The 23,803-nt window shown below is 39.5% G+C and overlaps 1 protein-coding gene across 2 annotated transcripts; it reads left to right on the forward strand.

Annotated features, from left to right (window-relative positions):
- The first annotated feature begins 719 nt into the window (after positions 1 to 719).
- On the forward strand, positions 720 to 22,627 carry LOC107771463 (GCN5-related N-acetyltransferase 9-like). Of its 2 annotated transcripts, none has more exons than XM_075227919.1 (6): positions 720 to 1,016; positions 1,919 to 1,990; positions 20,529 to 20,616; positions 21,619 to 21,761; positions 21,874 to 21,912; positions 22,227 to 22,627. In XM_075227919.1, the coding sequence occupies exons 1-5, from the start codon at positions 842 to 844 to the stop codon at positions 21,897 to 21,899; spliced, it is 504 nt and encodes a 167-aa protein (XP_075084020.1). In that variant the 5' UTR covers positions 720 to 841; the 3' UTR covers positions 21,900 to 21,912; positions 22,227 to 22,627. The 2 variants fall into 2 exon arrangements, with proteins under 2 accessions (XP_075084020.1, XP_075084019.1); XM_075227918.1 differs by having other exon boundaries at positions 746 to 1,016; positions 21,619 to 21,751.
- Positions 22,628 to 23,803: the final 1,176 nt, after the last annotated feature.

Here is a 23,803-nt window from a genome sequence, read left to right on the forward strand (position 1 = left end):
GAGCATGATTCAATCACTTTCAGTAGCAAGGACGACAATGGACTTTAATATCCCCACAATGACACACTACAATATTCCTTCGTATCTTAAATTCTAAAATTAAGCGTGTGCTAATTGATCCAGGTAGTTTGGCCAACATCATCTAACTCTGGTTCATATAGGAGATGCAGCTGGTTGATAAGATAATTCCGGCTGCAAAGCTGCTAGTCGGTTCAACATGGCTAGCGAGATGACCTGGGGGAGATCAAATTGCCGATTTATGTCGGAGGGATCGTCCAAGAAATGATGCTCGACATCATGACCTGTGATATGCGTACAATATCATCCTAGGAAGGCCTTGGCTCCACTTCATGCAGGCGGTGCCGTAACATCGGAAAGTATAAATTTAGTCACGTATGTCTTAAATTCAAATAAGAATGTATAAAGTTTGCTTGCACAAGTAATATGTCAAACTATTTGTAATATCATCTGTGAATTTTTACAAAAAATCTTAGTAACTAAGTTGGTTGGCTACATGAACATTTACCTTATTGGTGAGGGTCCGATTCACCACTTTATAATCCCCTCTTCCGTTTTTCCTTCTCCTACCCTATATATAACAAAAAAAAGAAGAAGAAAAAATACACGAACTTTTGCAGCTTTAGTCGAGTATGCCTGAACTTGATTTTAAAGTGGCTAAACTTGCTAAAGAATTATAAATTTCGGCTAGACGTTAAATAGGGTACCAAAATTGGCTATATCTGCACTTCCCCGAAAAATATAGGCTATAGTAGCCCGTTGACAACTAGCTGTTAACTCCTCTATACGCCAGAGGGAGATATACAGAGAGAGAAACTGAGAGATGAAGGCGATCCTAGAAGGAGAGAAGGTAACATTGGTACCTTACATGAGAGAGCATGTCCCAAAGTACCATGAATGGATGCAAGACCCTTTTCTCCTCCAAGCTACTGGTTCCGAACCCCTCTCCCTTGACCAAGAATATGAAATGCAACTTTCCTGGACCCAAGACCCCTTAAGTATGTATGCCTTCTATCTTTTTAATTGAAAATTTCACCTTCAGAGATGGTTACCCTTTTGATTATTACTGAAGAAAAAAGCTATCTTTGCCTTAATTACTGTTTCTTTTTTTAAATCAAGAATATGATATGCGACTTTCTGTTTCTGATTGAAATGTCACCTCCCGTGTATGTTGTTGATTTTTTCTTTTGGGTTTCTAAAATTAAACTGCTGATCTTTAAAGTCTTGATGAATCAAGAATATCTTTACCAAGACCCCTGAAGTTAAAATCCCGAAAGGCTAGTGGCGCACAGTTTGAAACTCGGTGGATAATAGGGTTCATCCTTTATCCTTCTCCCCTTAAATACAAGGCTTTTTGCCTGCGGCAGTATTCGAACCCATGGCGAGGGCCCACCACACATCTCGTGCGGTGCTCTTACCACCCGACTAAAGCCTGTGTAATATCCCTTAAGTATGGCTTTCATTTCTATTTCTGAATGAATTTTCACCTTCCGTGTTTCCTTGTTTCCTTTTTGGTTCCAAAACTAGAAACTGCTTTTAACGTTTTGGAATGTATTAATGCTGAGAGACGGTGACCCCTTTTTATATTAGGGAAGAAAACCTAAATTACTTTATTAAATTTTTTCTATAAGGCACCCGAATCACTATTTTTTGTTGAATTGTGGAAAAATGCAATCTCAGGACCAATTATAAGTTTGATTTAAAGATTAGCTTGCTGACCTTGTACTCTAAGTTGGATGGTAGATTTAAGTGGTAAATCATCCTGAACTGTGGCTTTTCTCGGCTTTTGATTGGGCCATGAAGGATTAAATAGTGATATTCTGGAAATTTAATGGGTTTTTAGTTTATTTTCTTCATGTCGTTCTTATGAATTTTATTGGAAATGTTTTTTTGTTGGCAGAGCAGACTTTCATTGTGTTGGACAAGGAACTAATCGTTGGAAAATTCATTCCTGGAGAACCCCATGTTGAAGGTTGCATTTCTTGTTTTAATTCTCAACTACCTCTAGTTTAATCATTTCATGTAGCTTTATTTCAACGTTAATATTATCTTGGTTTTATCTATATGATTTTTTTATCAGCATGGAACCTTTGTAATTTACTGTGTATGCTCATACTAAGATATGAAGCTCTTTCAATTAGGATCTGGATTTTTCTGCCACTAGTTGGCTTTTATCTTTTCATATTTTCTCAATGGCTTTGGCAACTTTTCTTTTGTTGATAAAGTGGATTTTATAAGTTTAAGTAGGCAATAATATTTTCACAGTGAAATGAATAGAGGTTGACTATGGTTGTGTTTGGTTTTTCTGGAAAATGTTTTCAAATTTTCTCATGTTTGGTCGGCTTAAATGTTCTGGAAAATATTTTTCTTATAGAACTCATTTTTCTCCAATAATTTCCCTATTAGGAGGGAAAGCATTTGTTAAAATATATAGTTACGTAAATAACCCTAGTCCCACATAAAATAGCAGTAAAATATGTATTTTGTATAGCTATAAATAGGACTATTGTAAGGTCATGTCCTCGGGGGTGGGGGGTGGGGTGAGGGGGGGGGGGTGGGGCAGGGACAGAGGGTGGGACGGGAGGCAAGGGAGGTAAGGGGAACAAGGGAGCCTATAGATTGAGACTTGGGTCATGGAATATAGGAACATTAACGGGTAAATCTATAAAGTTGGTGAAGATCCTCCAGAAGGGGATGGTCAATATAGCGTGTGTCCAGGAGACTAGGTGGGTAGGATCGAAGGCGAGGGATGCGGACGGGTATAAGCTGTGGTACACTGGAGTCCTGAAGGGTAAGAATGGAGCGGGTATTTTGGTGGATAGGGAACTTAGAGAGTCTGTGGTAGAGATTAGGCGGGTGAATGATAGATTAATGACTATTAAGTTGGTGGTTGGAGAGTGCAACCTAAATGTCGTTAGCGCTTATGCGCCGCATGCGGGCTTGGATGAGGAGGTTAAAAGGCGCTTATGGAAGGGGTTGGATGAGATTGTGCGTAATGTTCCGCTTGCTGAGAGGTTATTTATAGGAGGGGATTTCAATGGACATATTGGGTCGGTTGCAGATGGCTATAGCGAGGTGCATGGCGGCTTCGGTTTTCGGGATAAGAACGGAGGAGGTACTTCGCTGTTGGATTTCGCTAAGGCTTTTGAGCTGGTGATTGCGAACTCTAGTTTTCCGAAGAGGGAGGAGCATTTGGTTACTTTCCAAAGTACGATGGCGAAGACTTAGATTGACTATCTCCTCCTTAGAAGATGCGACAAAGGGTTGTGCATGGATTGCAAGGTTGTCCCGGGTGAGATCCTCGCGACGTAGCATAGACTCTTGATGATGGACGTCAGTATTATGATAAAGAGGAAGAAAAGGTCTATACGAGGACGACCGAGGATCTGGTGAGGAGCCTTGACTAAGGATAAAGCTCAAGAGTTGGAGGGGAAGTTATCGGCTATGGGAGCCTGGAAGAGTAGTGGGGATGCGAGCGATATGTGGTCGACGACGACACTGTATAAGGGAGGCGGCGAGAGAGGTGTTAGGGGTCTCGACGGGCTAATCTGGCGGGAACAAAAGCGACTGGTAGTGGAATGAAGTGGTCCAAGGTAAAGTAGAAGCGAAGAAAGCGGCGTACCTAAAGTTAGTAGGGAGCATAGGTGAGGATGAGAAGAGAGCGAACATAGAGAGGTATAAGGTAGCTAGGAAGGAGGCGAAACTGGCGGTCACGGAGGCTAAGACTGCGACTTTTGGTCGTCTGTACGAGGAACTAGGGGACAAAGGCGGGGAGAAAAAGTTATTCCGGCTGGCCAAGGCGAGAGAGAGGAAGGCTCGGGATCTAGACCAAGTGAGGTGCATCAAAGACGAGGATGGTAGAGTATTGATGGGAGAGGCCCAGATTAAGTGGAGATGACAAACTTGCTTTCATAACTTCTGAATGAAGAAGGGGATCTGGATATTGTGCTAGGTGAATTGAGGCATTCTGAGAGTCACTGTGACTTTAGGTACTGTAGGCACATCAAGGTTGAGGAGGTCGTGAGGGCTATGCGTAAGATGAGTAGGGTTAGAGCAACCGGACCTTCCGGTTAAATATTGGTGGTGTGTGGGAAGAGCAGGCTTGGAGTGGCTGACTGGGCTCTTTAATGTTATTTTCAGGACAAAAAGGATGCCAGATGAGTGGAGGTGGAGTACGGTGGTTCCGTTGTACAAGAACAAAGGTGATATCTAGCGTTGTAACAACTATATGGGTATCAAATTACTGAGTCATACCATGAAAGTTTGGAAGAGGGTGATAAAAGGGAGGGTGAGGAGAATGGTGTCTATATTAGACAACCAGTTCGGGTTCATGCCGGGTCGTTCTACTACGGAAGCTATCCACCTTATTAGGAGATTGGTGGGGCATGGCAGGGATATGAAGAAGGATTTGCACATAGTGTTTATTGATCCGGAGAGAGCGTATGACAAGGTTCCTAGAGAGGTTCTTTGGAGATGTTCGGAGGCAAAAGTTGTGCCGGTTGCTTACATTAGGGCGATTAAGGACATGTATGATGGAGCTAAGACTCGGGTTAGGACAGTGGGAGGTGACTCAGAGCATTTTTCGATTGTTATGGGGTTACACCAAGGATTTGCGCTCAACCCGTTCTTATTTGCCCCGGTGATGGACGCAATGATACACCATATTCAAGGGGAAGTGTCATGGTGTATGTTATTGGCTGACGACATAGTTCTGATTGATGAGACGCGAGGTGGCGTTAACGAGAGACTGGAGGTTTGGAGACAAGCCCTTGAGTCTAAGAGTTTCAAGTTCTAAGAGTTTCAAGTTGAGCAGGACTAAGACGGAATAACTGGAGTGCAAGTTCAGCGCCGAGCCGAGAGAAACGGGCATGGACGCGAGGCTTGAATCACATGTCATCCCCAGGAGAGGCAGTTTCAAGTACCTTGGGTCCATTATCCAAGGGGATGGGGAGATCGACGAGTATGTCACACACCGTATAGGGGTGAGGTGGATGAAATGAAGGTTAGCATATGGAGTCCTGTATGACAAGAAAGTGCCACCGATACTCAAAGGTAAGTTTTATAAGCGGTGGTTACACCGGTCACACATGGGGCTGAGTGTTGGCCAGTTAAGAACTCACATATCCAGAAGATGAAAGTAGCAGAAACGAGGATGTTGCGGTGGATGTGCGGGCACACTAGGATGGATAAGATTAAGAATGAGGATATTCGGGAGAAGGTGGGCGTGGCCCCCATGGATGACAAGATGCAGGAAGTGAGGCTCAGATGGTTCGGGCACGTATACAAAGGAGAAGCCTAGATGCCCCGGTAAGGAGGTGTGAGTGGATGGTTTTGGAAGGCACGAGAAGAGGTAGAGGGCGGCCTAAGAAGTATTGGGGAGAGGTGATCAGGCAGGACATGGCGTGACTTCAGATTTCCGAGGATATGACCCTTGATAGGAAGCTGTGGATTTCCGAGGACATGGCCCTCACGCGCCATCGCAAGAAGTTTTTCCGGCGAGGTTCTGATGACACGCCTTGGCGCGTGAGGCATATTTCGGCTATTTTCCAACGATAATTCTTCAGGACAGATTGTTCGCAAGGAATTTCGACCCTACCCATCCAGTTTACACCTAATTCCGATGACTTTTTTATTTTTTTCGGCGAGTTATTTGCAGTTTCAAGACAAGAGTGAGTTGCTCTAGTGGTAAGCACTTTCCACTTCCAACCAAAAGGTTGTGAGTTCGAGTCACCCCAAGAGTAAGGTGGGGAGTTCTTGCGGGCACACCACTGATTGCATCTTCTGAATAAATATATCAACCTCATGCATTTCTTTTTCGAAGAGATTCCTTCTGAACTGGAAGTCCCAACCTGTATCAGAAAATATATCAGCTAAGAGGATTTTTGGATTATTGGTCAATCTGTACAGGTTGGTAAATTGAATTTTCAGCAGACCAGAACCATCCCAATTATCTTCCCAAAGTCTGATTTTTTTCCCGTTGCCCACCCTCAAGCCAACATACATGTTAAATTTCTCCCATAGGTTACAAATCTGTCTCCAAACAGCTACTCCATATGGAGTCTTCACTGTTTTAGGTGCAAAGAAGCCCTCTTTTCCATATATCACCTCTACCACTGCTTTCCAGGGAGCTTTTTTCCCATCGTTTAACCTCCATAGCCATTTGCATAGCAGGCTCTGATTGTGAGCTCTAAGATTTCTAACTCCCAGACCCCCTTCTTTCTTATGTTTTGTTACAATGCTCCACTTTACTAAATGATATTTTCTCCTTTCTGCATCACCTTCCCACAAAAATTTCTTCCTGATTTTATGTTTTATCAATTTTCTTCTCCACACTAGCTGGTATAGGGATCAGAGACATTAGATAGGTTGGTATTCCATCAAGAACACTGTTTACTAATGTCAATCTGCCCCCAAGTGATAAGTATTGCTGCTTCCAAGGAGCCAATATTTTTTCACACTTGTCAATTACACCATTCCACACTGATTTGTCCTTGAATTTTGCACCTAAAGGCAATCCCAAATAGGTAGTAGGAAACTTTTCAACCTTGCAACCCATGATATCAGCTAACATATTAATATCACTGTCAGCATTCAAAGAAAACATTGAACTCTTGGCCAGGTTTATTTTTAATCCTGTCACTGCTTCAAAAGCCAACAGAACCACCCTCAAGTGAAGCACTTGATCTCTATCAGCCTCACACATCAACAAGGTATCATCAGCATAAAGACTATGAGAAATTTCTATACTATTTCCTGAATGACCCTCCATTTTAAAGCCTTTTATCCATCCACTTCTCACAGCAGTTTTAATCATCTGACTCAACACCTCCATTACTAGAAGAAACAAGTAGGGGACAAAGGGTCTCCTTGCCTAAAACCTCTTCGAGAATTAAAGTAACCTACTGGACTACCATTGATTAGTATTGAGAACTTTGTAGTGGAGACACAAAATTTTATCCATTGAATCCACTTACCTCCAAAATTCATCTTTTCCAGCAACTTCAGCAGACAAGGCCAATTGACATGATCATAGGCCTTTTCTAAGTCCAATTTGAACACTACTCCAGGCAATTTTCTTTTCCAGTAGTAGTCTATACATTCATTTGCCAACAGTGATGCATCTGCAATTTGTCTACCTTTCAAAAAGGCAATCTGATTCTCAGAGACCAATTTGTTGATCACCAACTTCATTCTCTCAGTAAGGACTTTTGCTATCAACTTGTATATACTCCCAAGCAAACTAATAGGTCTGAATTCCTTGATGTTGGCAGCTCCTTTCTTCTTTGGAATCAAAGCAATGAAGGTTGAGTTAAAACTTCTAACAAATTCTCCTTCTCTGTAAAATACCTCAAATGTCTTCAGAACATCTTCTTTCACAATATGCTAGCATTTTTTGAAGAAACACATATTAAAGCCATCTGGACCAGGCGCCTTATCCCCTTCTACCATTTTAACTACTCTTGTTACCTCTATTTCATCAAAAGGTCTCTCCAACCACTCTTTTCCTTGTTCACTGATGCTAGCAAGTTCTGAACAATTCCATGAAGGTCTCCAGCTCTCTTTTTCTGAAAAAAGATCTTTATAGAACTCAAGTATGCGGTTTCTAATAAAATTTTTGTCATCTGTGAAGTCCCCATCTATTTCTAGCTTATCAATCCAATTATATCTCCTATTTGAATTTGCTATTTTGTGAAAAAATTTGGTGTTCTTATCCCCTTGCTTAATCCATAAAAATCTGGATTTTTGTCTCCAATGTATCTCTTCTACCTTAGCTATGTGGTGCAACTCATTTGTTAATGCATTTCTAACAGGTTCTTCTTCCGCTGTGTTACTATCATGACTATCATTCTGCTGCTCCATCTCCAGTTGATGCAAGATCTGGTCTTTTCTTGTTCCCAGGTGCCCAAAAGTTTCTTTGTTCCACTTCTTTAAATCTTCTTTTAACTTTCTAAGCTTTTTTGCTAGAACCACATTTGGTCTTCCTTGAAAATCATACGAATTCCACCAATTCTCCACTGTGCTTATAAAATTAACATGTTCAAACCACATATTTTCAAACTTGAAATACCCTTTACTTCTCTCCCATTCCCCACACTCCAATAGTATTGGACAGTGGTCTGACTCCACCCTAGGAAGCACGCTTTGTTTAATAGCTTTGAAGGAATCATCCCATTGACTTGAAATTAAAAATCTATCTATTCTTGAGGCTGAATGTTCATTATTCCTCTGAACCATGTGTACTGCCCACCATGTAAAGGAAGATCAATTAGCTCCATATCATCAATGAACCTTGAGAAATCTCTCATAGCCCTAGTATTTTTTGCCCTTCCAGTTCTTTCATCCTCAAACCTGGTGATATTAAAATCGCCTCCAACTACCCAAGGCCAATCTTCTAAACCTGCAACTGCCCCAAGTTCTTTCCATAGTTCTTTCCTCCTCTTTCTATCACAAGGCCCATATACCCTAGAGAATGAAAATTTAAAATCAGAGTTTTTATCGTCCAAAAATACACTTGCTGAATACTCCCTGTGAGAAGGCACGGGAGAAAATATGTTATTGATATTGGATCATAAATACAATACAAGAGATCCCTATTTATTGCTATACACTACAAGGAGATGTTACTCCTCTTCCAATGTGGGACAAGACTACACTATACATATCTGTAAACTAACACTTCCCCTAAAGCCGGTGCATACACATCATATGTACCGAACTTGTTACACATGTAACTAATACGAGAACCAGTAAGAGACTTAGTGAAAATATCTGCTAGTTGATCATTCGACTTTACAAACTTTGTAACAATATCTTCTGAAAGTATTTTTTCTCTTACAAAGTGATAGTCGATCTCAATGTGTTTAGTCCTCTCATGGAACACCGGATTTGACACAATATGAAAAGCAGCTTGGTTATCACACACCAGTTCCATCTTGTTGATTTCTCCGAACTTTTAACTCCTTGAGCAACTGCTTGACCCAAACTAACTCACACGTTGCCATAGCCATGGCCCGATATTCGGCTTCGGCGCTAGATCGAGCAACTACATTTTGTTTCTTGCTTTTCCACGAGACCAAATTACCTCCTACTAGAACACAATATCCAGGCGTAGAACGTCTATCAAAAGGTGATCCTGCCCAATCAACATCTGTGTACCCAACAATATGCTCGTGGCCTCGATCCTCGAATAATAATCCTTTGCCTGGAGCTGACTTTATATACCGAAGAATGCGAACAACTGCATCCCAGGGAGAATCCATAAACTGATTTACAACACTTACCGGAAAAGAAATGTCATGTCTAGTCACTGTGAGGTAATTCAATTTGCCAACCAATCTCCTATATCTCGTAGGGTCTCTAAGAGGCTCCCCCTGTCCAGGCAGAAGTTTAGCATTCGGATCCATAGGAGAGTCAATAGGTCTGCAACCCATCATTCCAGTCTCCTCGAGAATGTTTAAGGCATACTTCCGCTGTGAAATAACAATACCTGAGCTAGACTGAGCGACCTCAATACATAGAAAATACTTCAATCTGCCCAGATCCTTAGTCTGGAAGTGCTGAAAGAGATGATGCTTCAGATTAGTAATACCATCCTGGTCATTGCCAGTAATAACAATATCATCAACATAAACCACTAGATAAATACACAGATTACAGTGTGATCAGCCTCACCACGAGTCATGTCGAACTCTTGAATAATTGTGCTGAACTTACCAAACCAAGCTCGAGGGGACTGTTTCAAACCATATAGTGACCTGCGCAATTTGCACACACAACCATTAAACTCCCCCTAAGCAACAAAACCAGGTGGTTGCTCCATATAAACTTCTTCCTCTAGATCAACGTGGAGAAAAGCATTCTTAATGTCTAACTGATAAAGAGGCCAATGACGTACAACAGTCACGGACAAAAAAAGACGAACAAATGCTACTTTAGCCACGGGAGAGAAAGTATCACTATAATCAAGTCCAAAAATCTGAGTATATCCTTTTGCAACAAAACGAGCCTTAAGCCAATCAACCTTGCCATCCGGGCCGACTTTGACTGCATAAACCCAACGACAACCAACAGTAGACTTACCTGCAGGAAGAGGAACAAGCTCCCAAGTGCCACTCGCATGTAAAGCAGACATCTCGTCAATCATAGCATGTCGCCATCCTGGATGAGATAGTGCCTCACTTGTAGACTTAGGGACAGAAACAATGGACAAAGAAGATATAAAAGCATAATGAGGTGACGGCAGACGATGATAACTTAAACCGACATAGTGGGGATTAGGATTAAGTGTGGATCGTACACCTTTGCGGAGTGTAATTGGTTGACTAAGAGGAGACAAGTCCGCAGTAGGTGCAAAATCTGATGCGGCGCGTGAATAACCTGGGCCTGATGCTGGATGTGGACGACGATGATAAGTCAAGAGTGGTGGAGCTGCAGAAGGTTGAACTGAATTATGTGGAGGAACTGAAGCTAAAGGTGGTGGAGCTACAACTGGAGCTGTAGGTGGTGGAACTGGAGCTATAAGTGGTGGAGCTGGAGTGACTGAATCTCCAAAAGATGAAACTGGTAGTACCTCAGAAATATCTAAGTGATGACCTGAACCTGTGAAGTATGATTGGGTTTCAAAGAAGGTAACATCAGCGGACATAAGGTATCGCTGGAGGTCAGGAGAGTAGCATCGATACCCCTTTTGTGTTCTCGAGAAACCCATAAATACGCACTTAAGAGCACGAGGAGCTAACTTATCTGTTCTTGGAGTAAGGTTATGGACAAACAAGTGCTTCCAAAGATACGGGGTGGAAGAGAGAACAAAGGTAAGTGGGGAAACATGATAGAGAATGGAACTTGGTTATGGATAACTGAAGATGGCATACGATTAATAAGATAGCAAGATGTAAGAACTGCATCCCCCCAAAAACGCAGCGGAGCATGAGATTGTATGAGTAGGGTACGAGCAATTTCAATAAGATGTCTATTTGTTCTTTCAGCTATCCCATTTTGTTGAGATGTGTACGGACAAGATGTTTGATGAATAATCCCATGAGATTTCATAAACTGCTGAAATGGGGAAGACACATACTCTGGGGCATTCCCCAAATTGATTTTGAATTTCAGCGCGGAAGGTCTGGAAAATAGAAAACAGCTCAGATCGATTTTTTATCAAAAATATCCAAGTGCACCTTGAATAATCATCAATGAAACTGACAAAGTAGCGGAATCCCAAGGTGGAACTAACTCGACTAGGACCCCAAACATCTGAATGGACTAAAGTAAAAGGTGACTCTGCTCGATTATCAAGACGCCGAGCGAAATGAGAGCGAGTATGCTTACCGAGCTGACATTACTCACACTCTAGAGCTATTTTCTGAAGTTTTGACAAACTGGGATGTCCCAACCGTTTATGTAATAAATCTGGTGAATCAGTAACAGTACAAGTTGTAGAAGGAAGACAAGATGTGAGTTCATGTGATTTAGCAAGGATAAGGTAATAAAGTCCGTTTGATTCACACCCGGTACCAATGATCCGCCCCGTACTGCGTTCCTATATAAAAACTTGGTCATCAAGAAATAAAACATCGCATTTAAGTGATTGATTTGGCTAAGCGACTAACAACTATGAGATTAAAAGGACTATTGGGAACATAAAGGACTGAATCTAAAGGTAAGGAAGGAAGTGGGCTTGCTTGACCTATTGCAGTTGCCATGATCCATTGGCCATTGTGACTTTTGGAAGAGATTGAGAATACGAAATAGTAGTGAAAAGAGATTTGTTACCAGAAATATGATCTGATGCACCTGAATCGATGACCCAAGACTCGGAGGATGAAGATCGGGAGAAACAAGTCACGCTATTACCTGTTTGAACAACATAAGCTATCTCAAAGGATGTCTGCTTACATGCTTTGTATTAAAGGAACTCGATATAATCTGCTAAAGAAACCATCCGACTATTCAAAACATCGGTTCCCATGTCGCTACAATTTGTAGTAGTAGGGTTAACTTGAAATAGTGGAAATAAGTAACTCCTGTGAGAAAACTGAATAAATAGCTTGAAAAACACTGTTTACAGCAGGAAAACAGAACACTGTTCTGCGCCGGAAACACTGTTCACGCTGGAAACACTGTAGCTCGCCGGAAAATTCCAAACTTGTCGGAATTTGTCGTAACCAGGATGGATAGACTCGGAATTCCCTTGCGAGCAAGCTATCCTGAAGAAATGTTTTCAAATAATGGCCGGAAAGGTCACTGTTCACACCGGAAAATATAAAAGTGGTCGGAATTTGATTTGAATTAGATGGGTAGGCTCGGAATTTCGAGGAGAACAGACTGTCCTGAAGAAGCTTTGCGAAAAAAATGGCCGGAAAGTGGCCAGAACCCTCGCCGGAAAAGTTGATGTTGCCGGCGCGTGGAGGAGCGTGGCGCCTTTTCTGTTGGATAAATTTTCAGGAGTTGGTCGTCGGAGGGTAATCTACCTCGTGGTGGTGTTGGTTTTAGCACAACACCGACAAGAAGTGACTTTCACTTAGACAAGCCTTAGGTCACCGGAAAAAATTGCACGATGACTAAGTTCTTTCTTCCTGGTTAACGCTGGAATGACGCACAACGATCTTTTCTCACTAATGCTCTGATACCATGTGAGAAGGCACGGGAGAAAATATGTTATTGATATTGGATCATAAATACAATACAAGAGGTCCTTATTTATAGCTATACACTAAAAGAAGATATTACTCCTCTTCCAATGTGGGACAAGACTACACTATACATATCTGTAAACTAACACTCCCCCACCAATTTCTCAGTACAACTCCATCTCCTTTTATCCCACATAAGTAAGATTCCACCACTATTTCCTCTTGCTTTAAGCTCTAACCAGTCTGTCCATCTACTTCCCCCAGCCTGCCTAATCAAGGAACAATTGCACTGCTTTAGTTTTGTCTCACTCAAACAATCAATATCAGTGTTCCGCTTTTTTATCAGTGACTTCACTAGCCTCCTTTTTTCTGAATTTCAATCTTCATCTTCTATATGTAATGGCCTTCCTTCCTCTACTACTTAAGTGCATCTGAAGTGCAATTTTTCACTTCAGACTTATTGGCCTTAAGTGTATGAAATCATTGGTTGCACTTCAGACCTATTTGGCCTTAAGTGCATCCGAAGTGCAATTTTTTTACTTCAGACTAATTTTTTTAACTTCAGACCCGATAAGTCGGAAGTTGATCGTAAAGTGGGTAGACTTGCAAACTTTTTTGCAAAGTGGGTATAAGTTCAATTGTGACCCCAAAATGGGTATAGATGCAAAAGCCCCAAACTAATTGGATCAATTATATTGCGAGGGTTGTAACGACGCCTCAATGTTCTATTGTACTTAATGAAGACTAGATCATTGAGACACTTTAAGGTTAGTTTATTACTCTTTTTGGTATGAATCTGCAAATAATAAGCAATTAGTAAGATTAGGACAATTGAGATATAATTTAATTATCTCAATATACTAAATCTTCCTTCTTAGTTCTTACATGTTCAAACACGCTCCAATTCCTTTCACACCCGGATGAGCTACAAGTTAGACTTAGAACTTTGACTACAAACTTAGGTAATTCTGGAGTGGAATGACCATATTGCTTCCACCATTCAACTGTAGAAGTAGAACAAATATTCAAAACGTAATATTTATAAAGAAATAACTTATTAACTATAAAGCAACATATAAGCACTCGCGCACCTGGTAACTTCGTCTCTCTTTGTCTAATAGCCATGTTTTTTTCAAAAAGTTGCTCAGCATCCTATAAGTACTAAATTGCTATGTTATTTTATCTTGCTCAGATTCTTCGGGTATCAACTTCTCAATACATTCAATGTATCCACTCCACAATTCTGCATCTCCTATAATCCTCTCTTTATTGTCATAAAACAGTTCTGGGTTCAAAACAATTCCAGCTGCATGTAAAGATCGATGAAGCTGATCTGTCCATCTATGATCTCAAAAGACTCTTTTATATTTTTTTGATCACTAAACGAGTCTCGAATAGCCTCCTTTGCCCCATCCATTACTTCGTAAAGATAGCCTATTGGTGGTCTTTGCTCCCCATCCACCAAACGAAGCAATTTAACTAAAGGACCACCAATCTTTAATGCATGAACCACATTATTCCATAATGCATTAGAAAGCATAATATCTTTCTCTCCCTCGAGCTTCCCTTCCATAGGTACTGTTAGTGTACTCTTCTGAAACAAACAACTTCTCCAAATTGGTTTTTTGCTCATACATCCTATTCAAAATCAAGAAAGCGGTAGCAAATCTTGTCTTTGTAGGTTTCACCAAGCTTCTTTGTTTAGTGAATCTCTTCATCATATTCAGTAACAAAGGCCTTCGAACAAGATAGGAATGCACTCTAATTGCCTGAGTCCAATAAATATGCGGGTACACTGCAGACATCAAATCACCATCTTTAACATTTTCACTGGCATTGTCCGTGACTACTTGAACAACATTTTCTGCTCCAATAGAGTCTATTGTATTCTTAGACAAGGAGTACATTTTTAAAGAATCAGTAGAAGAATTGCTTGCATCGGACTCAAGAAACAAGCTTCCCTTAGGAGAATTCACCAAGATATTAATAATCATTTTTCCATTTCTTGCCATCCACTTATCCATCATAATGAAACAACCAAACTTGTTCCATTCTACTTTGTGCTCCACGATTTTGTTAATCTCTTCCACCTCTTTTTTTAGATATGGACCTCTAATTTCATGATAAGTTGGAGGCTTCATTCCTGGACCATATTGGCCTACAACCTTAATAAAAGCAGAAAAAGTGTTAGTATAATTAACACAATTAAAAGGAAGACATGCATCGTACATCCACTGCGCAAACATTGCAACTGCGCGATCACTCAAAATCTCTGTGGCATCAATTTGACGATTACCACTTTTCCCTGTCATATCTCCTGGTTTTTGCGAGTAATAACAATCTAGAGGACCTTTAGTATTATTAGTAGATCCACAACAAAAAGACATTGTTTGTACCATTTCTCGCTTTTGTGATTTTAATGGAAGCGACAAATTATCGTTACCTTCTTCTATTTCATCATCGTCATCATCAAGATTATGCATTTGTTCATGATGCATTTGAGTCTTTAACTCTTTTTTTTTTTTGCAGGTATGCTTTCATTTCTTCCTTCACATGCGACGAAACTTTAGGACAAGATGCAACGTTTTGATTAGCACCGATGAGATGAAATTTTGGCGATAAATTCCCCCATTAGAAATCTTGTTACAAAAAAGACATCTAATTGCCTTTTGTTGGTCTCGCTAGCCTTTTCAGAATAAGCCTAAGTCGAGTCTTTCCTATCTTCTTTTGGTGCCATTAAAAGAACAAGTGAAGAACAAAAATAAAAATGGTAGTAAGAACAAAAGATGAAGAACTAGATTTTTTTTTTTTGTAGCATTTCGCTGCAATTTTAAGGACTGAAACGAAAATAGAAAGAAGAAGAAAAGCATGAGAAAAAGAAGAACCGAAGGAAAATAAATAAAGTTTGGCAGCATTTCGCTGCTATTTTAAGCACTAAAATAAAAATAAAAAAAGAATTAGAAGAAAGGAGGAGGAGGAGGAGGAAGAGGAGGAGGAGGAAGAGGAGGAGGAGGAAATCATACCTGGCTTGAACTTGAAGAGTGTTGCAAATTGAAACCCTAGTCGCTGCTTGCTCTGCTGCTCGCTGATATTGTGAAAAAAGACTGAGCTTTTTTATTTGGCGTAATGGCCTCTGGGGCACTTAAACTTGCACCGGATTTTAAAGCCGATATATCAACTTTCGATTTTTCCATTTTAGCACCTCAACTCAATAAATATACTTATAATAAACCCCTTCCTCGGAGCGTGTATCTCAATTGCCTGACATAAATACTACGTCAGATACTAAGACCATTTATTGTTTGACATTTGTAATATCTGAGTCCCATCCTTTTCAAACCAATTTACCAAAATTTTAATTTTTGTTCTCTTTTCTTTCTTCTTCACCATAGCTTCGCCAAAACCTTCCGTTGCCCAACCACCATTTCCAATAGTAAAAATTCAAATCTAATCAATTCATATTCTAGTACATATCTTAACCAAACCTCAGTCTAGAAATTAGTCCAAATAAGCCATCAGATCCTTTAAAGAAATATCAAAACCATTCCGACAAGGTTTCCCTCGAAAAAAATGGCATCTCGGCGACGCTTGTTAAAATCAAAACTAACAGACCTTTTTAAGCACCTATAACTTCCCACGCCTGGAAGTTTCCAGTAATTTCGTCGTCTCAACCGGCCAAAGAAGATCGTCGGAAACGCTGTCACCACCATACCTTTGCCGTCAACTGAAAAAATTAGATAGACCAACCAACGCCAAAATGATTAGTTTGTGGAGAAATGAAGACTGACCAAAGAATTGTTCAAAGTTGCAATGAAGAGAAAAGTGGTGGGGTGGGGGAACGGGGGAGAAAGTAAATTGTATGTGTGTGTGTTGGGGGGGGGGGTATAAGGAAGAAGATAAGAAAGGGGGTTACAGGAGGGATTTATGATTTTTTTATTTTTTATTTGTTTGTCTTTTATGTACTTTTCCTTTTTTTTATTCAGATTTAATATTTTTAAATACAGTAATACGAACGACGCACTTTTTCTGCGTGATTAGCACGCTCTTTGACCACGTCAGCTATGCTACTGCCACATAAGCATAGTCAAAGGTCAAAGGTGTTCACTTATAAATAATCGATTGAGTTGAGGTGCTAAAATGGTAAAATCGAAAGTTCATATATCGGCTTTAAAATCCGGTGCAAGTTTAGGTGGTCCAGAAGCCATTTCGCCTCTTATTTTTTCACTTAACTACCATTGGCAGTGACTTGAAAGACAGAAGCAAGCGCTTCAGTCGTTTCTTGCTTCGATAGCGCTTCTTGTTTTTTGGCTGAAGCGACTCTTCCACTTACCTGTTATGCTTCATCCTACAAAAGCGACACAGTGGCCGCCTCGCTTCGCTTCGTGCTTTTCACAACACTGGTCACTCTAGATTCCGTTCTTTAAGTCCCTGGCTATCCTTTTTAGTCTTGCATCTGTTAGTCGTTTGATTCGTGCCTTTGATTGTGATATTTATTTTATTAATGATTCTTTTATTATGCAGGACCGTAGTACGAGACAGACGATTGGCACAAGGTGTGAATCACAAGGCTTTTACTACCTTAATTCACTCAATCCCTCTACACCGTGTCTATTTACAGATTCTTCGGACCTAATTCACAGACGTTTAGGACATCCAAGTTTATCCAAGCTTTAGAAGATGGTGTCTAGTTTGTCTACATTAGATTGTGAGTCGTGTCAGCTTGGGAACATACCCTAGCCATCTTTTCGTGTAGTATTAAGAGTCGTGCAGTGCCTCTTTAGTTCATTCTGATATATGGGGTCCTAGTAGAATCAGTTCAACCTTAGGGTTTCGTTATTTTGTTAGTTTCATTGATGATTATTCCAGATGTACTCTGCTTTTCTTAATGAAAGATCGTGTTGAGTTGTTTTCTATGTTCCAGAGTTTTTGTGCTGAAATAAAAAATCAATTTGGTGTTTCTATTCACACTTTTCGCAGTGATAATGCCTTAGGATATTTGTCCTCTCAATTTCAGTTGTTTATGACTTCTCAAGTAATTATTCATCATATATCTTGTCCTTATACCCCTCGGCAAAAATGGGGTTTAAGAGAGAGAATACGCATCTCATTGAGACTGCTCGCACACTTTTTATTCAGTCCCATGTTCCGTTGCGTCTTTGGGGCGATGCAGTTTTCATAACTTGTTACTTGCTTAATCAAATGCCTTCATCTCCTATCCAGAATCAAGTCCCGCTTTTAGTATTGTTTCCACAGTCACCCTTATACTCTCTTTCCCCTTGTGTTTTTGGGATGACATGTTTCATTCAGAACTTCGCCCCTAGGAAAGATAAGTTAGCTCCTCGTGGTTTCAAGTGTGTCTTCCTTGGTTATTCTTATGTTCAGAAGAGATCGTTGCTATTTACCCGATCTTCGTAGGTACCTTATGTATGTCACAGTTTTTGAGTCTCGTCCTTACTTTACCTCTTCTGATCATAGTGATATGTATGAGGCCTTACCTATACCGACTTTTGAGGAGTCTCTTTTTGCTTCTCCTATATCCCTAGCCACGAAAGTGTTACTCATACCGACTTTTTAGGAGTCCACTGTTGCTCCTCCGACATCCCCAGCTGTAGGTACACCACTCTTGACTTATCGTCGTCGTCTGCGTCCAGCATTAGGCCACACTGATTCACATCTTGTACCTGACCCCTGCTCCTACTGCAGACTTGTCCCCTCCTAGTCCACCGATTGCACTTCAGAAAGGTATACGATCCACACTTAATCTTAATCCCCGTTATGTCAGTTTAAGTTATTATTGTCTGTCATCACCCCATTACGCGTTTGTATCATCTTTGTTCTCTGTTTCCATCACTAAGTCTATAGGTGAAGCATTGTCTCATCCAGAATGACGACATGCTATGATTGATGAGATGTCTGCTTTACATACGGGTGGTACTAGGGAGCTTGTTGCTCTTCCTTAAGGTAAATCTGCTGTTGGTTATCGTTGGATTTATGATAGCCAGGTTGATCGACTTAAGGCCAGTCTTGTTGCCGATGGGTATACTCAGATATTTGGGCTCGATTATAGTGATACTTTTTCTCCCATGGCTAAAGTAGTATCAGTCAGATTTTTTCTATCCATGCTATTGTTCGCCTTTGGCCTCTCTATCAGTTGGACATTAATAATGGTTTCTTCACAGTGACCTTGAGGATGAAGTTTATATCGAGCAACCACCTTGTTTTGTTGCTCAGGAGGAGTTTAGTGGCCTTGTATATCGGTTGCGCCAATCACCTAGGGTCTAAAGCAGTCTCCTCGAGCCTGATTTGGTAAGTTCAACGCAGTTATTCAGGAGTTTGACATGACTCGTAATGAAGCTGATCACTCTGTATTTTATCGGCATTCTGTTTCAATTCTCTGTATTTATCTGATGGTTTATGTTGACGATATTGTTATTATCAGCAATGATCACGATGATATTACTAAGTTGAAGTACCATCTCTTTCAGCACTTTCAGACTAAGGATCTGGGCAGATTAAAGTATTTTCTGGGTATTGATGGCACTTAGTCTAGCTCAGGTATTGTGATCTCACAACGGAAGTATGTCTTAGACATTCTTGAGGAGCCATGAATGACATGCTTTAGACCTGTTGGCACTTCTATGGATTCGAATTCTAAACTTCTGCCTGGCAGGGGGAGTCGCTTAGCAATCCTACAAGATATAGGTGGCTGGTTGTTAAATTAAATTAGCTCACAGTAACTAGACCTGACATTCCTTTCGTGTGAGTGTTGTGAGTCAATTTATAGATTCTCCATGTGATAGTTATTGGGATGCAGTTGTGCTCATTCTTTGGTATATAAAATTAGCTCTAAGCAAAGGATTATTGTTTGAGGATCGGGGTCATGAACAAATCGTTGGATACTCAAATGCTGATTGGGCATGATCACCTTCTGATATATGAACAAAATATGGTTGCTCGATTTAGTGCAGAAGCAGAACATCGAGCAGTGGTTATGGCAACACGTGAGTTAATTTGGATCAAACAGTTACTCAAGGAGTTGAAATTTGGTGAGATCAGCCAGATGGAACTTGTGTGTGATAATCAAGTTGCCTTACATATTGCATCAAATCCGGTGTTCCATAAGAAAACTAAACACATTGAGATTGACTATCACTTCATCGGAGAAAAGATACTCTCTGAAGATATTGTTACAAAGTTTGTAAAGTCCAATAATCAACTTGCATATATTTTCACCAAGTCCCTCGCTGGTCCTTATGTTAGTTACATATGTAACAAGCTCGGTACATATGATTTGTATGCACGGCCTTGAGGGGGAGTGTTAGAATATATAATTATATAAATAACCCTAGTCCCACATAGAATAGGAGTAGAATATGTATCATGTATAGTTATAAATAGGGCTATTGTAAAACAATTAATAAAATATATCAATAATATATTTTTCTCCTGTGCTTTCTCACAACATTTTCTAAAATTCTTTTTCAACCTTCCCCACCTTTTCACCCCCACCCCCACCCTACCCCCGCCACCTCCCCGCCCTTATCCATTTCATCTCACATAGTTTTTGCCTAAATTATATATTTTCCAAAAAAAATATTTTTTGCTACCTAACAAACACCAGAAAATAAGTAAAAAAATGACTTATTTTCCAAGAAAATATTTTTCAGGAATACATTTTCCTCCCTACCAAACACACCCTATATGTGCGCGCAATTTCATGTGAATGTCCATATGGTAAAGTTAATTGAGTGAAAACCATGTTAATTGAGATGTAGGGAAATTGATGTTGGTTTCAATTGGTTGTCCGGAAATGATTCCGAGCGTGAGGGGACCTGTTTTTTCGGAATTGATATATGATTCTTGTTTGCTTTTTGACAGCCATGGTTGGTGATGTGAACATATACATGAATGACTTGGATGATCCCCAAATGGCTGAAGTCGAGATTATGATAGCTGAGCCAAAGAGGTAGACATGCTTTTGTATCTCCAATTTGCTTCATTGACTTTTAATGTTGCGGCACTAGTTGATCCGTTCCTCCACCTTAAAAAAACTTTTTCTTTTGCAATATTAGGTTCCTATCTACAGTTTTGATTTTGGAGTAAAAATTGGTCTGTCATTGAGTGGATAATTATGACTTGTTTCTCAAAAGCTATTTCACCAGTAAGGATTAGGGCGAAGAAGCATTTACTGTGTTAGCCTTGGATTTTCCGTATCCTCTGTCCTCTGTCCTTGGACTCTCTTTTTGATTGAGCACAATTCATTGCATGAAATTTTCTTGTGACTTTTGAGCGAAGAAAATGTATGAAGTGGATGTAAGAAGCTAGAATGCCTTTTTAGTGCTTTTGGCTAATAGTTCTTACTTTTGGGCTGACGCTGGATTCTCAAGTGCATCAGAGGTTCACTTTCGGCTTGTTATTTCTTCTTTTTTAGATCATCTCTAGTTAATACTTTCTCATGCACATCAGTTTCCTGTTTCATCTGTAATGTATGAAGCAGCTGAAATCTGTTTTGCTTTTTTCTGATGCTGAAACTTATTTCTGATAGCTCAAAGACTGAATCACCACTACTAGAATTTCATTTCCTTGGAAATCCATGAGAAACTATTTGTGTATCCCTTTTTTTCCTGGCTCCAGCACAAGATACGCGTATGATTATTTTGTTGCTTCTTATTGATAGTTTGTCATTTACATCCTTCTTATAGGCGAGTCTTTTACTATTAAGATTTTAACGTGCGTTTCCAGATGTTTCTTAAGATCGTTACAGACATGTTAAACTTTAGGAGTAATCTCTGTCAATGATGTATTTCTCATACTCCCGTGTTTGTTGCAAGTTTGATGTATTTCTCATACTTCTGTGCATGTCACAAGTTCATTTGGATATATTTGTTCGTATGTTGTCAATGTCCCTACAGATTTTTGTATTTCACTGACTAATTATCAATTTCTTATGGTGCTCTTGCTAGTATAGTCGTGGCAAAGGACTTGGGAAAGAATCTGTTCTCATGATGATGGCATTTGCAGTTGATAATTTCAAGATACATACCTTCTGCGTCAAAATTGGAGAGTTAAATCAAGCCTCTCTCGGTCTATTCCAAAACTTGGTATCTCTGTGTAAACCCCAACATGCACATCAATATGATCCTTTTACATGCAAATTTGTTTAAAAAAGAAGATGTAAATTTAGATGTACAGAGCTGACAAGATACCTCAAATGCTTTTGCAGGGTTTCAAAGAGACCTCTTACAGTAAAATCTTCAACGAGGTGAGGGGAGAGTTCTCTTTTTCATTTTCTCAATAATGAATTGTTGGCTGATCTGGAGACATCCTCTCACGCCCTTATGGGTTAAATACTCCTCAAATGAGAATTTAGCAGATGGAATCTTAAAACCTTTGTAGCAAAAATTACAACTTAAACTATTCTGCGTCTAAATTGGTTCAGGCTTTGTAAATCTTAAACTTGTCAACTTAGTCCAAAAAAGAGGCTGAATCAAAATCTCCTTCTTGCCAAGTTGCCCTCTTGTTCTTTTGGCTTATTGAGTTGAGTTGTTGACATCTAAATAAAAATATGTTGTGCAGATGACCTTGGAGTTGCCAATGACCGAGTCAAAGAATTGTGAGCTACATCAATTAATTGGCAATATGGTTACACATTCATAGCACCTTGTGTATGCTGAAGACATAGTCAATGTGCGGTGAGCTGCATCGGTTAATTGACAACATGGTTATACGTTCATATTACCCAGATAAACCATCCCCTTCAGTGTTGAGTATAGTTTCATCCAAAGACTGTTGAATCAACGTTTGCGACTTGTACTGATTTTTCACTATGTCTGGAAAATAGGCGCAACTTCTTTCACAGTTATTTTTATTCTTGACATTTTGGACCTGATCTGAATTACTGGATGAAACCAAAAGATGACTATTAATTCATTTCTTTGATAAGTCAAAAAACAAAGATGACTATTTTTTTGATTGAAGGTGCGGGGATGATAATGAATGCATCTGAGGGATGTTGGCAAGTATTTTATACTCCCATTCTGTCTGAAAAGAACACCTAATATGTAGAAGGGTTAGGGGGGAATCTGATGTTTCTTATCAGCTATTTTGAGGTAGAAAATGGGATGTAAGATAAATCATACCAACAATCATTTCTTTAAAAAAACGACTTTTCATTCTTTTGATACCTAGTTTTTATACAACAATCATTTCTTTAACATTCTTATCTTCAATGTTTGTGTTTCGTTTTTTATCAAACCCCCAATGGCCAATCCTTCTACTTAGTTTTTATCCAACAATCAGTCTTTAACCGTTTTGTTTTCAATGTTTGTGTTCGTTTTTCGTCGAACTCTCAAGCCACTCTCACATGTGGTTTCAATAGACTTTTCTTTCTTTGGTTGTTCAGATGTTTTAGTTCACTAAGTTTGAAAAGATTAAAGAGCATGGGACAATTAGGGAATTTAGATACCACTTCTCCGTTGGAAATTTATAATTAGGGCTTAAAATGTGTAACTTTTTCAAAAATATACTACTAGTTTGATTTACAAAACTCTGCCGTTTCCAATTAATAAATAAACTTAGAAGTCGCTAATACAAAGGTTCTCTACTTCTATATGACACACAAAGAAGAAAGAAAAAGAGTTTGCAAGAGGATTTCTAGCAAGGTATGACTTTTAGAAGTTTAACACTAAGAAAATAGTTTTTATGCACCTTACTTAATCAGACGACATTTGTAGCCAACACTATTGGCAAAGAAGAAAAAGATATTTGCTTGTGTCTAATGAATGAGGGAATTTGAAAGTGTCATTCTCATATTTCTTTATGCACCTTACTTTTTTCCTTCCTATTTGCATCAACATTCCTATTGTTGAACTTTGAAATAATTCTGGTTTAATGACTCATCTATATATATATATATATATATATTTATAGAAGAGGAAACTGGGTCAAAATAAGCTGCTGCCTAGACAATTACTAAAATATTCTGAAATATCTTTTCAATGATTACTCCAACAAAATTTTTAAAAAAAATACAAAATCATTCGCCATTTTCCGCATTTACCTAAACTAAAAGAGCCACCAGATCAATTTTAAAACAATTTGAATCAAAAATATAATTTAAAACAGACCCTTACAACTTTTCCGGTACATTTGGA

The sequence above is a fragment of the Nicotiana tabacum genome, chromosome 13 (genome assembly GCF_000715075.1).
Source record: "Nicotiana tabacum cultivar K326 chromosome 13, ASM71507v2, whole genome shotgun sequence".
In the NCBI taxonomy this organism is placed as follows: Eukaryota; Viridiplantae; Streptophyta; class Magnoliopsida; order Solanales; family Solanaceae; genus Nicotiana; species Nicotiana tabacum.